Genomic DNA, 16,854 nt, shown 5'->3' with positions numbered 1-16,854 from the left:
TTTCAAGAGAAAATTAATAGTATACTTCAAATATTTATTAGAACTCTATAAATTATGTATAAAGTCCTTTTTGTGAGGCCAGAAATCATCATTGGTCATAGTCTGGCTTTTTGTTTGGAACAAGGCAGAAAATGTCACTGAACTCATGTATATGTATTTTATATTTTAAAAAACCCATACATCATATTTACTTAGCAATTGTAAGAGGTGAAGGGTCCCCCAGAAGCGCTGATAAGTTGTTTCAGTGATTGATTAGCCTCTTTCATGTAAAGATTACTTTTATCTGCTTATCCTCCACCCCCAGTGCTGACTCTCAGGCAGCAGAGCCTCTGATGTGCTGTTGTCTCTGATAAGAGAACCCTCAGCAGGATGCACAGCTGGGCAGGGATGGGTGAGGTAAATCAAGCACTACCAGCAGCACAGCCTCCAGATACTGCTCCCCTCCTGACCACGTTGTTCTTGTAAGGCAAGGTAACTGGCCCACATTTGGGGGTGATCTAAGGCAGTTGTACTGCTCCTGGTACCCAGAAACAGGCAAGGGAAGCAATTTGGGTGTTTCTGCACAGCATCCTCTCACAGCAGCATACACTGCTGATATCCACAGGCTGCAGTCAGGTGGCATGGGAAAGAAAGTCCTCCCGGTACATTGGCAGAAGGCAAGACAGACAGCTCCTAGACTGCAGTCTTTGGTCAGAATAATCCACAAACCAGCTTCACCTGCCTTCTTTCCCCACGGTACAGCTCAGCTGGTTCAAATGCCTGAGGAGAACTCCCTCCTCTTCTTACAGCATAGCACAGCGAAGTGGCCATGTAGAAACATCTCATTTTTTTCCTGCACCCACCTCCAACTGAGCCAGACAGCCCTGGCTCAGCAACACCTTCTGCTCTGTGCTGCCTCTGACCCACATCTCATCTGCTGCCAGTGCTTTTGCTCCTTCCTTCCTTCCAGGTCACTGCCCTACCTCTAAAACCACATTCCCTCCACCTTCAAAACCTTGACAGAGTGAGTTAAAACAGATGCTGTCAGCATTCACTGCTGGCAGCCTGACCCTCAGCTGACAGCAAAGCAGGCAGTGCTAAAGCTTTCCTTTCTCCTGCCAGTTCCTGCTCTATGTATGTATTTGCAGTAATTATAAAAGCTCAGGCACCTTCCCCATCACCATTCAAGACATTACAGCAGCCACAGGAAAAAGCCTTTTCCTCTCTGAGCAAACTGCTCCCTGGACATCTGCTCCCTGCTTGTCCTCACTGCTGCCCAAATAGACTTCGGTAACAAAAGCCAATCAACCTCAGGTAGCTCCTAGAGGAGTCAAAGACATGATTTGGTTAGGTCACAGTCTGATTGCAGCTCTGAATCTGCCTAGATCCATCAGAACTCCTGATGAAATCCTGTTTGCATCTATTTAGTAGATTACAATAGCAAATGTGTTTGCTGCAAAGCATTTTTAGAGGACTATTTCTCTGCAGACCCTTTCAGGGGAAGAACCCTCTGACATTTCTTTGCACAGAAGGGTCTGAAAATACACTGCACCCTTTTGTGTTGCACCTGACTGATCCTTGTGCATGCAAGACCAGATGTCCTCTCTTCAGAGGGGTGCCATTTTCTTCTCTTTTCCAGAGATTCTGGGCATGTGATCCAGCTGATACACACAGTCAGTATATGGGACTCTCCCTGGAAATACAAAAACATGTCTCCAGTCATTTCAGCTCTAGCCGCTCAGATAAATCTTACTCTGCATCCAGGCATGGCCAGGACAGAAATGCCTTTTTCAGAGGAAGCTGGTGAGCTTGGCAAACCACATCCTCCCGCGTCGTGAGGGACAGGGGATGAACAAATCCCACACTGGCAGAACAAGGAGCATCAAAGTAGAAAGCTACACATATCCTGTTAGTGATTTTTTTGATGGGTGGACTTGGGGCTAAGCTGGACAGTCTTGCCTCAGCCTTTTACTGCAGTCTGGGCAGCCTGTCACACCTCCAGACTTGTGATATATTCTCAGCCCTGGCCCTTGATCAAACTTTCCTGTCATTTCCCTGGGCCAGTACTCTAACATCTGACCAGAAACACCTCCTTTACCATGTGGAAATGACTGCTAGGTGACTCTATGTAACTACATAGAGTGACACATAAATGACTCTATGTAACTACATAGAGTTACTCTTGCATATTTGCTAGTCACGGTTAAGGAAATGAGGCTAAAAAATGAGGGGTTTTATGTCTACTGTCAAATCAAAAATGTCTTTGATTTCTTTTGGGGAGGTGAGGGACAATCCGTATTTAATGCTACATTGTTTCCCTTCTAAAACCTTATTTTATTCTTGTGCAATTTTGTGAAACAAAATGGGTTAAAGTTCCAAGCGGCCCAATTCTCTGCTGCAGAAAAATGGTAACTAACTTCTCTGTGAGCACCATGTATTTACTTCCAGTTGAATGAAGCTGAAATGCCATTTGTCCTTGCAAGTGACCAAGAGATGTCATTGATACCTTCCACAGGGCTGGGTGCCCAGCAGGTGGTGAACTCAACTGGCTTTGGCAGCACCACCAAATGATGCCATGTGAAAGTCTTGCACCTCTGACTGAGGTATTTTTTTTTTCAAGGCCTTAGATATTTCTCTTATTTTGAGGACAGGGACAGCTTGCCTCAGCAGAGCTAACAGGTCAGATTGACCTAAAGGATGCCCTTAAGGGTTTCTTTTCTTTTAAGTGAACTGGCCCTACAAATGGCTTATTAAAGCGGCATCAATTTAGCAGTGGTTTTTTGAAGTAGAATTTTGTGTTTCAGTTTCCCACGTGAGGTTATGCATTTCTGGTTTGTGCTCAAGGAGGAGGAGGTAGTTAAAAAAGAAGAGTGAACTGAATATTCATGATCAGAATAAAGAAACATCCTTCTCTTGAAGCAATGAAATGAAACAAATTTTAATGGTATTTTACTTAATCTCATTTAGTCTCAATAATCTGTTATACAGTTATATTTTCTTTTAAAAATACAAGACATTTCATTTTTAAAAACCCATTTTCTTAGTTTTTCCTGAATTTGTTTTACTCTTTCTGGTAGCCAAATAAATTAATTTCAATAAAGAAGTAAATATATTAAGTCTCAGTAATAAAGATATTGGTGGAAAATTAGTTTAGTGTTTTTAGGAGTTTGGGTTTTTCAAAAAGACAGTTCTTCCCTGAGAAATCTGGCAACCTAACTTTGAGCAGAGGGACTACAATGTTGCAAACAGATTATGTTTGTTTTGCTGACCCCACTGATGATGTCTCCACAAATTTGCTATGTTGAAAGCAAATGTAAGATCCACAAAAGGGACCACACTCCTTTCCTGGTTAACTACCACAGCCACATCTGCATCCCTTTCTCTCTAAGCAGTGCAGACGAGGTGTCTTGCCAGGAGAAGTGATCAAGTCTAGAAAGATTCTGTGCATTGATGCAGCACCTCCTTATCTCCCCACAGACCACCTCATAGGTCTTGTGTTTCCCCACATCTCCCCTCCAGTGTATCCTCTTACTCCCTTCCATATCCACCAACCACCAGAGGCTCTGGAGGATCATGAGCTTGGTGATTCCAAGCGCAGTCATGCCAGCCACCCCATGCATGCCACAGCCTTCCTCTCAAACTTGTCATAACCTGTTTGCCTTTGAGAGCTGTCCCCCTCTGCTGGATTTTGCTGAAATGTTAGTGCTTCATGGACAACAGAATCACAGAATGGTTTGGGACAGAAGGGACCTCAGGAGGTCACCCAGATCCCCAGTCATACCCTGCCATGGTTCTACAAGCAGATGGAGGGTCCCTGCAGCCATGGACAAAGGAAGCTCTGCACCAGCCACCTTCTTCTGAGAGCAGCTTGACATAAGTTTTCTGATTCATGAACACATTGGCTGGTTTGTGCTGTCTTTTTAGGAAACCTTTCAGGGTGATTCCTTTTGCATAAGGATTGCATAAGCTTCAACTTCCTAGGAAACGGGGCTAAAAAAAAAATTTCAAAGCATAATGAGTGTCACAGCCAAGATTAGAGCCTGCAGGCAGGGATGTGTACACCAAATGTGTGCTGTGAAGGAAGCAACAGTGTAACTGAACCCAACTGGCTCCCTGTGAGCTCCTGAGAATCTTTCCCAGATTTTAGACTTCTGATGGACTCTCTAGAATTCAGAAAGGAGCAAATCTTAGGTTTAGTAAGAGAATAAACAGAGCCTGGGGACAAAAGAACAGAAGGACTTGCTTTGATTTACAGGCACTGTCACATCCTGTGATAATTAATTTCATTAACAGGCCTGATATCAATCTCTCATTACTAAAGGAAAGTGTCAGAAACAGCAGAAATTGCTCTCATTACACATCTGCTCCACCTAGACCGATACATACTCTGCTCCCATGCTGCCAGGACTGCCAGTGTCAGGAGAGCAGCTGCACCCCTCGCTATGCTGGCAAAAAGGAGCTTCCTTACAGACCAGCAAAGGCAATGTACTGTGAAGTGATGTGTGAGGACCTGTGCTTTTAAGGAGAAGGAACACTCTGCACAGCAGCCAGCTGACCTACATTTACAGCTGAAGATGTAAAGCTGACCCACGGGGACTTCTGTCTAACCTACAAACACAGAAGGAGGGCTACTCAAGCAGACTGTGCCTTTTGGAACTATAAACTGAGCAGGAGCAGCAGCATGGGGACAGGCTTTTCCTGCTCCCAGGTGTAAGAAGCAGCCCAGTTCAATGCACCATGGTAAGCCACTGCCAGCAGGGGAGCACATCCCAGGATAACTCCTACCACCTCAGTGTGCCTTGCTGCAAGGAGAAAAGCCCAGTTTTTCTATGTGGAGGCAAAGAGAGTGAGCAGGGAGATGGCAGCCTGGGCTAAGCTGAGCAAACCGGGCCCTGGGATCTCATTGCAGGTAGTAAAGCTGCAGCAAAGCCAATGCTGCTGAGCTGTCTCTGCTGCTGAACTCGTGGCATCAAAGCTCACACAAGGAGCAATGCTGAGCCACAGACCCAGCTCGCCACGTGAGCGAGGGCAACCTTCAAAAAACAAAGGGGACAAACAGCGCATTGTAGGGTTGCTAGGCCACAAAGAGAGAAGAGGAAGAGAGAGAGGCACCTGCCCCAGGCACAGTGGTGATGGTTGCATCAGCAGAAGAGGATCACACACACTTGGGACCAGATTTTTAACCCCCATCAAATAAAGCAGCTCTGTTGAGATCAGCACAGTGCTGCTCCACAGTGTATGAGGATCTTCCCATTGGCATGAATCAGCCTTTAGAAAAAACAGGCTCCCACTTAATTTGCTGAGTTCTTCCCCCAAAACACTGATTTTTCTTGAACAGAGCATTCCCTGTCCCACTGTGGAGCTGCAAGGTCACATGACAAGTAAAGAGTACATCAGCTCTTTTTGCACTGCTACACTGGTAAAGGAAAGACATAAAAAAAAACCCTGACAGTTACCATAAGGCAAAATTGCATATCCTAAGCCCACCTATTGGACTGTAAGTGTTAATTAAGCCACCTTGCCTATAGTTAAATTACGTCACAGCGTGTCATCCCTGAATGGCAGTTCTATACTTTGGAATTATATGAGATAAAACCAGAGCAAGGAATAGCTCTGCTGAGCTCTGTAAGCGTATGTAAATAACCACAGAAGGAAACTATTAATAAAACCTGGATAGAAAGACAACTCCCAGATTACTCAGTATTAATTTCCTTTTAGTTTCATATTACAGAAATCTGACCATCTTTTCTCAAAACTTCACACAGACAAGACTTTTCCTGGGACCATGCAAATGTCTGGTGCAGATGCAATAACCTGGGAGCCAGTGCAGCTGAACTGCAGTCCCTGTGTCTCAGGGACTGCTGAGACACAGCCACGTGTCTTACTTACGACTCAGAGCTTGTGTTGGTGCAAGTTGCTGCAGTGGGTGTCTATATTTATCACAAACTTGACTGGGTCATGTTTGTTACCTTGGTTCTCAGGTGGAAGTCACCTCCATAAAGGATCTTCATGGCATTTCTGTGACACCCTGATGGAAAGTGTGATGCCCATATATTGGAGCCAACATGGGGCATCAGCTTGAACACAAACCGTTCATGTTTTCATGCATCACTTCTTTGTCCTTCCACCCAGCCAGAGCCTTGTAACATGAAAGGGGGGTAAGAAGTTAAATAAATACTTCTTCTCTTTCTTTTATGTTAAACTTTTCTGTCCATCATATTAAGTAAGGTCAAGAGGAATGAGATTTGGTTTGCAGACCAAACAGGAATATCTAATATAAAAATCTAATCTGCTGTGATAAAACTCCCATTTCCTGTATCATGGATTCTGGAAAATAATTTAAGTCACAGAATCATGGAATCATAGAATACCCCAAGTTGGAAGGAATCCTTAAAGACTACTGAGTCCAATTCCTGGCCCTGCACAGGGCAAGTGTTCACTGTTCCTTTGCTGATACAAGTGCATTTTCCTACCATGCTTTTTTTCCGAGCATAATCTTTTCCATTACAAAGGTTGAGGCAATTACCCGTGGTTGTCCCTTACAAATCTTATCAGTTGAGCAAGTGAATTCCAAATTTTACTCCTCACAGATTTCAACAAGTTCATGATCACCAATACTTTTTGGCCAAAGTTGGGCCCTTTTTACTGGTAGGAAATAGAAATTTCTATTCATTCAAGGAAGATGGACTAGAAAAACATTTCAAAAGTGATTACAGGATTCAACATCATAAGCCCCTAAACCACTTCTAAAAGCTAGAAGGTCAGAGGCTTTAAAGCTGCTTTTGACAACTTTTAAATATTTTGCCCTAATCTTGAGCTACCACACTTTACAAGAACCTGAGGAGATGACAGATCATTCCATAGTAAGGAACAGCCTGTCAGACATAATTTTTGTTAGTGACCATCTCCTCTAAGAACAGAGGTATTGACTGGCATATATTCCACGTGGCAAATTACATATTCACTAAAACCTATACAGCCATCTGGATTTATGAAACATTGCAGAACTCTCTCAAGGGAAACCAAAATAACAAGTATATAATCCTTCTGTAGTCTAGCCTGAAAATTACTTGCTTGTAACACCACACAGAGCATTTCCCGCAAAAAATTCTTCCTAAGAAGCCAGCTAAAAAGAGAAGCCAGGTATGCTGGGGAAACATTTTCTATATTAGCACTAAAGCAGCAAATAAAATTATTATACAACCTTTAAAGTCATCCCCTTCTCCCCACCCCCATCAGTTACCTATGTGAGGACCAATTCTTTCAACTTTGTGCCTTGTACTAGCTCTCCATTGTGAGGGCCTATTTTAGCCTAGATTCCCACAATTGACACATTTTAATGGTTTCTTGACCAAAGGAGCAATGCCCATCTGGACACACTCAGCCAGCTGCATTCATCAAACACATGACATGATGGTACAGAAATGCACCATCTGCTTTAGGGCTCAGGCATTCATATTGTGCCAATCTTTTGCAAAAGATTTAGGGGACACAAATCTTTCTGTCCCCTTATACTCTTATATGGGGTCATGGGTGAGTGAGTCTCTGCAGTTTTGTCATTTGCTACTGCCAAAGCAGAAGATGAAACTACTCTGGAGCTGCTGACAGTCTTGCAGTTTGCAGTTACAAGAGGCCACAGGCTGCTGGAGAATTTCCCAAGGAGAGTCCAACACACTTTCCCTTCCCCTGCTTCCATCCTGCATCTCCTTATCCCTGGGAGGTTCACATGAGCACTGTGGAAGAGGAAACCTCTTGTGTTTGGGGAAATAGAAGTGGACATCCACACATGCTTTGTAAACACTTCAGTTTACATTAAAGGCATGAGCTGTATATAATCATTATCATTTTGTGGTAGGAACACCCAGAAAGGTCCCAGCCACTGTCTGCCCACTAAGATCAAAGTGGCTGCAAGAGCTACGCCATCAAGGGAGGACATGAGCTGCTCTGGAGAGGTCCTGTCACCCATCCATCTGTTGCAACTGTGGGTGTAGAAAGCAGCTCCTGTTTTCTCCCAGACTGCAGTGCTCTGCAGATAATAACGAGCAAACTTCAGCAAGCTTTGCTTTCGAGGATGGTATTTCCATGGAGATATTCCTGAACGTCTCCAGCTGGTGTCCTGGCTATGGATTTCACTTTTGCTTCTAAAAGGTATGATAAATAATGTGATTAAAAGCAAATAGGTTGTCTTTTTTCCAAGGGATGTGTGTGTCAGGCTGGTGGGTTTTTTGGTGATACGTATTTCTCACACACAAAGAAATTCTAACTTTGCTTTGCCTTGTTTTCTAAATTTCTTCTCTGGTTAGTTTTTATCTGCCCCTCCGTGCCACATGACATGAATCTGGATTGTGCACCATGGAAAAGCCATCCTCACACGGTCTGTGAAAGAATGGAATTTGTTAGTGGAGAAAGAGCTTTCCTGGTTATATCCGGTGTGATTTGGAATGCGAGGAGGTTGCTGGCTCTGCTGCTGGGTGCAGCATGCTCCAAGCCTTCAGACTGGCTATCTTCTCCTGGTAGTGGCCATTCCCTTACTCAAGACAATATTTTGCTCAGAAAGCTGAGATCAATTCTTAGGTTCTGTATTCCTTGAAAATAAATGCCTTACTGTTGCAGAAGCTGCAGAGCACGTGATCAAAAGATGCCATATGGGCCATTTATTAACAATGAAAAATGAATGCACCATTTGTCAGGCTGTAATTGAAACAGAAGAACAATTCCAGTTTTCACTCCCACTGTTGATCTGGCTATCTGTATCACGGAACATAAACAGTTTCTTGCCTTATTACTTCTAGCATGAATCCACAGCACATTAAGTTTACACATGGATACTGAGAGTAAATATTTCATGTTATGGCTCAGTAACATGCTGGTATATATGTGAGCATATTGCCTACCAGCTTCCTACTTACATACATGTTAATGGGATTATGTTTATATACATATACAGAAATACAAATTCACATCCAAGCTAACCAACCAACCCAACAAAGATGAAAATAAAATCGCTGCAGACAGTTTACATGTCATTCTGAATTTCAAGAGTTTTAAAATACTATTGCAATTTGCAAGTCCACATTCTAAATGAGCACGCTGTAAGAGCATTGCATAGAAGCTATTTTAAACTGTCAAAATACAAATCACTCTATTTCCACTTCCTTAACTCAGGTCTTAAGCTAAAAACAAAACATTTCCAGAGAAATGCTTTCTTAAGTCAAAGAATCATAGTTTTCTCTTGGTTTCATTTCTGCAGAATTGCCAAATACAATCATTAACATAGATCACAAGCTTTATATTTTTAGTCGCCTCCTCATTCTACTTTTCTCCATTTTCTCCCCTCAAAGTAAAATGTCTAGAACTGCCAGTGTCTTTTATCTACTCCACCAAAATGGAGAAACTTGCAACGTTTACAAAGCTGAGGGAGGCAATTGGGGTGCAAAGCACCACACCAGACTGAGAGCAGAACAGGAAAACATCTGCTGTTCTGTTTTGAGGATGGCTGCAGTCATGGCCTTCCCACTGCTACAAGCTGAGGGCCAGGCCAAGAAAGGGCAATTCTTCCCATGTGACTGATCCTCATCCCCTGCCCTGCCACAGGGCCCTCGGCCACCCTTGCTTCCCTGGGACTGCTCACAGAGACCACCAACACAGCTCAGGAACAAAGACCACTCCTTGGGTATCCATTCCACGGTGCCCAAAGTGAGGCCACATCTACCTTCGGCTTGACAGTGACAGCAATCACCAACATTTTGCCTGTTGTGGCATGTAGAGTGATGGCAAAGGCTCAAAAATAACTAAGTGGCCTGTACTCAGCTCTTTCAGGATTACTATTATGCTGGAACACACCAGCAGCACATCAGTAACAGGGTTTCAAAAAGCCCTTGGAATTATCAAGAGAATCACTCATTCCCCTCCAAATAAATTGCATCCTATTTAGTGGCAAAGCTCCATTTCTACCAAGGGTTATCTTCAATGTGTCTCATTTCAATTTAAAACTAGCAAAATTCACATCTTCACACACAGTTTCCTCCCTTTTTTTTTTTCCCCTTTTCAGTATTACAACTATAACAGCCACAGATTGCAAGTTCACAGATGCATGTGTGACATTAATACAAAAAACTTCTCCAGGAGGACAAACAGGTACTGAGCTGGTGTGTCAATACTATGTTTTTCACATTTGTTAAACCTGCGATAAGCTCTAATTCAAATTCCACGAGAAAATCCCAGGAAATCACAAACACATCTGTAAAACTAGGTATAAAACAGCCTCATCTTTCACATAATGACAGAGCCTGTGATTTCTGGAAGGGATGTTTGAAATCCAATGAGTATGAATGTCAACTTCCCATGGCTCCCTTGAAAGTCTCAGCCAGCAAGAACAGGAGCAGGAATGGTGCAGAAACACAGGAGCAAGCAAAAACACAGTTTAGACTATTTACAGGGCCAAATAAATGTTTAAAAGACATTTAGAACCAAAGTTTGTTGATGCTACCTGACAAAATTGCACAAAAGTCATACTAAACCATATTTGCTGCATCATTTCTCATTAATACAAAGTCCTAATTCACTCTCATAACCACAGGTGGTACCAGGGCCACATGACTTCATGGACTGCCATTCCACTTGTCATGGGAGCCAGTTAAGAATTTATTTACTTCTGAGCTGAAACAGAGATGGAATTCCACCAAATGAGGCCTCCCCTCTCCTCCACTTGGACACAGTGGGGAGATGGCTCCTTACAATTACAGCTGCAAATCAATGTTCATGTCTCTCCTGCACCCACAAACTCAGCCTTCCCACTCTGCTCTCTTCCCAGAGTACTCAAAACAAATTTCAACAGAGCTTGGAAAGGCAGCTGTGGTGCAGGTGATTCCAAGAGGCTATAGCCAGCCCCATGGCATCCATTTCTGACTCCCTAAGGAGCCCATTGCATCCCAGTATGGTACTGCAAAGCTATTCCAACCAAGGCAAATCATGAAGCTGCACAGGTGTCTCCTTGGCCCTCAGGAAGGAGAATGAAGAAAAGCATCATTGCCATCAACAGTTGTGCTACTCACGGCCCATGAGTATGGGAAGTTCTAGTTTGGGAAGTCCTTGGGGACTGTGTATAGCTTTACCCAGTTTTAATTTAATATTTTGTCATAGCTCTGAGGAAGCTATATTGTCCCAGCACTATGTTCAGCAGGGATCTGTTTGCAGAAAACACTGACACTCCACTTCCTGCACCACCTCACCTAAAAAAACCCTACAAAATATTAGAGAGAGGTATTTTGAACAAGTACAGCGATAAAATGTTATTTCCCAAAGCTGTCAAAACCACACATTTTAAAACTCCACTCCAAGTATCAGGGGCAATGCAAGTTATTAGAGTGAAACTCAGGTTATTTAGTATCATTTTTGAAGCAGCAGGTATGATGCACTCTCAGGATTAACTGCATCTTTGTATATTATAGGACTGCTGCAGTCTAAAAAGCTGCATTCCTTCATTCTGTTCCAGTGCTGCTGGTCAACCATCAGTTCCTTAAGTAGCAATATTTTTGGGGGCTCTTCAGAAATGTTTATCTGTAGAGCTGTTTGCAACTGATGTAGGTGCAATGCAGTATCCTGCCACTTTGAGCACCACACACTCTGGGGGCTACATTAAAAACATTCCCTTCCTTTGCTCTGCCCTATTTTTGCTCAGTGGCAAAGCACAACTTGCAAAACGATCCATAGCATCAAACTTCACAGAAGTTACCCTTAAAAAAGAAAGGGTAAGATTAATCAGCAATTTTTATAAGACTTGAGCAAATATTAGCGAGCAGCTCTGGTATTTTGAGTTTCCACTAGCAAAATAACAAAACCAAAGAAAACATTTTAGTATCAACATCTTGCAGCTGCATTTTGCTCTCTCATGGCTAAAAGCTTAAATCAATGTGTTGCAGCACAGGAAATAACCAGAGTAGGACACAAACACAGTGTTTTAACTCAGATCACTGCAACAGTTAATCGAGCATTTTGTGACAGCAAGCCATTTACCAAGTACATTTTCACATAATTAAGCAGCAAACGAGACACAGTCCACAGGAGCCGCACATTTAATTGTGTCAGCAATCAGATCATGAAGCACTTTACGCATATAGACGTGGCTATACGGACCTGCCTTTCTATACTCACCGTGCAGCAAGGCATGGGTGTTACGTTGGTCTCCACACAATTGCTTTAGAACCCCAGGCAGAGCAACCTTCCTCTCACTCTCATCTCGGGCAAGTCAGTGTTTCTGGAAGGTGGCCAGGCAAGATCAGATTCATCAGCCAATAAAATTGTCTAAAGCTGCCGTTCCACAGGAGACCGTTCCTCCGGCTGCAGCCTCAGGAGCAGCCAATAAAGGAGAAAATCAGCATCAGAGTGCAGGCAAGCATTTTGCCCCATACTAAGGGTCTGCTTGCCAAAACTCCAGCTTTCCCCTGCCTGTGCTGCTGCACGCAGTCATCCTGCGTGAAAAACAACTTGCACTTAGCTTGCCTGGCTAAAATAGGTGCACAGCCATTCTGAACACTGACAAGGGTAAAGGAATCAGTCAGGCAGGTGCCTCATGAGCTGGGAAGCAAAACAGTGGCATTTGGATTCATGCTGCTAGAGGGGTACCACAGCAGACCCAGCTTTTTGTGGGCATTGGGAGTTACTGCTCACACAACGTTGTTTCACTCAAAGGCAGACAGTTCATGGGGGGCGACGTGCAGACTGTGAAAACCTTACCCCTATTTTATCTTCCAGAGCTGGACTTGCTGCAGTGGCTGCGGGAAGCCATCCTGTCCTCAGCTGCACGTGTTTGTCCTGGACTACATTGCCATTCAGAGGAGCCCTTGATTTCACCCTGCCAGTCCTACAGCAGCAGCAAAATATCCCAGTGTGCAACAACACTTCACAGAGCAGGTGTCTGACATGCCAGGATCCTTAGAGCTTGCCTTTCCTTGGAAAAACCAAAAAAGCCAGAAAAAAAAAATCAGTCTTACTATGTGTTATCTAACCAACAGTAAATCCTAAAGGTGACAAGGCATTTGTGACAGTGATGCATGAAAGCAAGTCAAGAAAGACCTTTGGAGGTTTTACTTGTAAATTAACAATCTGAATAAGAACAGGCCAATGTGTTATCAGTCTGAATAAGCAGATTTTGACAGCAGGTGACAGAGTTTTGCCACAAAATCTTAGTAGAGAAAAAGCACAGGTGGTCTCTGTGCACTATTTTACTGCCTTGCTGGCATTTACCTCCCCTAACCTCTCTGAGGTTAAAACTGTTTGGATTTGTTTCTTCAGAAATCTTGCACCAAGGTGCTTTATCTGCAAAGCTGAGTTGCCACCCAATCTGACAGCAGCCCTGGTGAAATCCCACATTCTCAACATTTCTTTCAGTTTCCTGACACAAATGAAAAGCAAATACCATCCAGACTTCACCAGTAATGTTACATACCCTCACCTACATGTATTGGAGGACAAAATTGTCTGTATTGCAGACAGCCCATTGGAAGGCTAAGACTTTGCAAAAAAGCTACACTGCACTTTGAAATGGGAAGGGATTCTTAATGAAAAAGCAAATGATAAGGAAAAAAAGATTAGAATATGAAGACTGGAAATTAGAATACATTATATATTAGAATAGGGTCAGCAAGACTGTCATTAACAATAACTGGCTTTCATTTTCATGTGCCATTGCCTTTATTCTCCTGGTTTATATGAATGTATTTTTACATATTTATGTGAGACCTCTGCTCTCTTTCTACATATTTATGTGAAACCTCTCCTTTCGTGCTGGTACTACAGCTATTTGAAGGACAACAAGCCAAAGATGTGTCCCCCAGAGCTCTGAAGGCTGTATTACACTGGAGGAGCTGGAAAAGAGGGTCCTCCGAAGCCACACTATGATAAAATCAGGCAGCACCTGGCTGAATTCATCTGCCTGGACTTTGTACTCTGATCTTGAAAAGTGAAGAGGGTCCCACGGAGAGTTGGCTGAGTAATGACAATCACACCAACATGGCTACATGTCACTCTACTTCATTTAGCAATCTTGTCATGTTTATGCTTCCATACACTTGTCTCACGCCACTACTGCCTAATGCTCATTGGTTTAGTGGCTGTAATTACATGTACTTGGTTACTTGCTGATGGGTTGTGGCACTATAAGAGTTTTTAGCTAAGGTGTGCTAAATTAGCAGTTCTCATGTCATGTTTGGCATCTGGCTTCGTCCTTGCACAATGCTTACTCTTCTTTGCTGTATCTCTTTGGGGACAGTACATAGTCTATCTTGTTCTGAGGACAGCACATGGTCTTCAAAGTAACTCTGTAATCTGCAGGCAAGGGTCATCCAATTCTTATAAGAGTACAGCATGCCCTTGTTTTGCCAAGAATTCTTCTACAGAAAAGCTGCATGTGCAAGCATTTATGAGCTGGATTTTCCTTTGATGTAAATTGGCATAGACCCATGCCAATTCACACAGGCTTTTCTTCCAGCTGGGGATCTTCAGCTATCTCTGTAAAACACAGGGTCCCCTTTGGAGCCATGGTGTGCTGCCATATTGTCCCTTCAAGGGCAGTAGTGGGCAAGGAGCACACACCAACCTGAAGGCAAGTACATGCTGAGGGCTCCCTCAAACAGAGCCTTGGGTCTTGGAAAGAAGCTTGTCAGGCAGTAACCTCAAAAAACAGTGCCTCGGTTGCAGAGAGGCAGGCAAGCTGGGCGTACACTTCCTCAGAGCAGCTGGCTTCAGGAAATCATGGGACACTTGACAGCAGGTGAGGAGCCTCCTTACCTCTGGGAGCAGGAGAGCACAAAGACAGCAGCAGGCCAGGACCCACACCAGTGACACACAAAAGAGGGGGATGCCAAGCACATTCCCAGAGCAGCCTGCCTCCAGGAACTTCTTCATTTTCACACAGCTGAAAAGAAAAAAAACATTTATCCAGGTAGCTGTGCTGATGTCCCATCCTACTGGCAAGCATTGGGTTGATTTAGGCTGGAAATTGTGCACATTGTGCTAAAAAAACCTGGTGAACACATACATTTTCTTCTCCTCTGTGTTTGGAGTGAGGTCAAACTGCACAGAGAAGTGCTGCTGCAGGGTTTGGTTATCACTCATCATAAACTTTAGTTCCCAGACTTAAATTCAGTAATGGAGAACATTTTCTAAGCTGCTTTCTGCACATATTTGAGGTGATTTGGGCTCTAATTAATTTGGAACAGGGCAGAGAGTACAGAAATTTTCCTTTTCTCTCTCTGACATCCCTGTGTCCCACTTTAGTTTTAAAGTGGTAAGGCACATCTAGATTAAGGCACTAGGAGGGAGAAGGAAGAGAAAGAAAAGAAATCTAGCTGAATTAGAGATGGCTGACAGGGCATTTCATCAACCCAATTGTGTACTCAAAGCTTTTCAGAATCCATAACAAGAGTGGCCATGCAAATCAGTGAGTCACTGCAACAGGTGAAGGGGGAAAACCCTGCTCAAAAAAAAAAAAAAAAAAAAAAAAAAGGAAAAAGGAATAAAAAGCAGAACTCTGCTTATCTGCTGAACCTGCTCAGTGAGGAGTTTCCATAGCATGCTTGTGCTTTGCTTAGCCACAGCCCATTTTTATTCTCTTTAGCACATTCATCCTTTGTGAACTAGGGTGCTCCTTCTGGGAAAGCTACAACACTTTCTTACACTAGGATAGTCCAGCAGCATGCAGGAAGCCCATGACACTTCAAGGAACTGAAGTGTGTATTTGTAGTTAGAGCTAAGGCTGTTAAATCTGCACTGGGCTTCTCTGTAACACAAGATCAAAAGCTGCTTCCCTCTTCCCCATCTCTCCCAGCACCTGGATGTGCAGCTGGCATGCATGTGTCCCCAGTGAGGGGGTTGGGCAGTCTTAACCTTTTAACAGAAATATTCTGCTTTTCTATGTTTTATGGGCTCAGTATTTGCACAGCTCCTTGATATTTATTTATTTTTTTTAATATATAGATGACCTCAGTGTTAAAAGAGAATGTACTGATTTTTGGGACAAAGCTGTTTTACACCCAACCCTTCACACTTACTCTGATCACAAAGCAGCAGGATGCTGTGACTTTCTGAGGTTTCACCTTTTCTAGCAGGGAGTGATGAACAACCATATATATGAAAAACAGTAAAATAATTAGAAGAACTCAGGCTGGTTTTGCACCCACCTCAAGTCTAAACAGTCCCTGCTTGTCAGGACTCCAGAAAAATGGAGAAATCCAAGCTTAATGTGCACCAGAAAACAGGCATTGGTCCTAGAGTACCAAAAAACAGCCTGCAAAAGAGTAAGAGAAAATTATTTCTCTGTGAATTGTCTACCCCTGTGAGAGGTGAGATACCCTCTCTTGGAGCAGGCAGGTCAGCAGGCACAGTGTCCAGTGGCCTTTGCTTTGAGGGGGTAGGCTGCTTTGGAGTGAACAGAATGTGGAAGGAGAGACAAGATCAAAGAATTGGTGTTGCAGTGCTCAGCTCTAGGTTGCTTCTCACAGTCCTACTCCGTGAGCAGCCTGTGATGAGCAAAAGGGATGAAACCAGCTCTGTCAAAGCTGGGGGGCTTGTGTGGCCCGTACATGTAATAAATACCTTCTGTGTATGCTGTCCTGTGATCTCTCATGACAGATACCTAACTTATTCATTAACACAGGAAAGGAGACCTTAAGGGATTCACAGCTGAGGAAAGAAAAAAACAAGTCACGTTGCTCAGAGCTCTGATTCAGATGAAGCAACTCTGCAAGTCTGCTTTGGCCTTTAGTGTTATTTATGGGAAAAGTGAATTTGAACAGATCTGCTGGGTTTGTTCAATAAAAGGAAGGGACTGGGTTTTTTATTTACACACACACCCCTCCTTAAATCAGTTTGACACTG

The 16,854-nt window shown here is 43.4% G+C and overlaps 1 protein-coding gene across 1 annotated transcript in view; it reads right to left on the bottom strand.

Annotated features, from left to right (window-relative positions):
• Nucleotides 1-12,241, bottom strand: part of OSBPL5 (oxysterol binding protein like 5) — a 173,945-nt gene extending 161,704 nt beyond the window's left edge. Inside the window, exon 1 of the mRNA XM_038139070.1 lies at nucleotides 12,133-12,241. Coding sequence (XP_037994998.1) covers nucleotides 12,133-12,147 — 15 coding nt within the window. The 5' untranslated portion in view covers nucleotides 12,148-12,241. The remainder of the gene's footprint in view (nucleotides 1-12,132) is intronic.
• Nucleotides 12,242-16,854: the final 4,613 nt, after the last annotated feature.

This window comes from Motacilla alba, chromosome 5 (genome assembly GCF_015832195.1).
Source record: "Motacilla alba alba isolate MOTALB_02 chromosome 5, Motacilla_alba_V1.0_pri, whole genome shotgun sequence".
Taxonomy (NCBI): domain Eukaryota; kingdom Metazoa; phylum Chordata; class Aves; order Passeriformes; family Motacillidae; genus Motacilla; species Motacilla alba.
The sequence above is the reverse complement of the archived record's forward strand: the minus strand, read 5'-3'. Positions and strand labels throughout refer to the sequence as shown.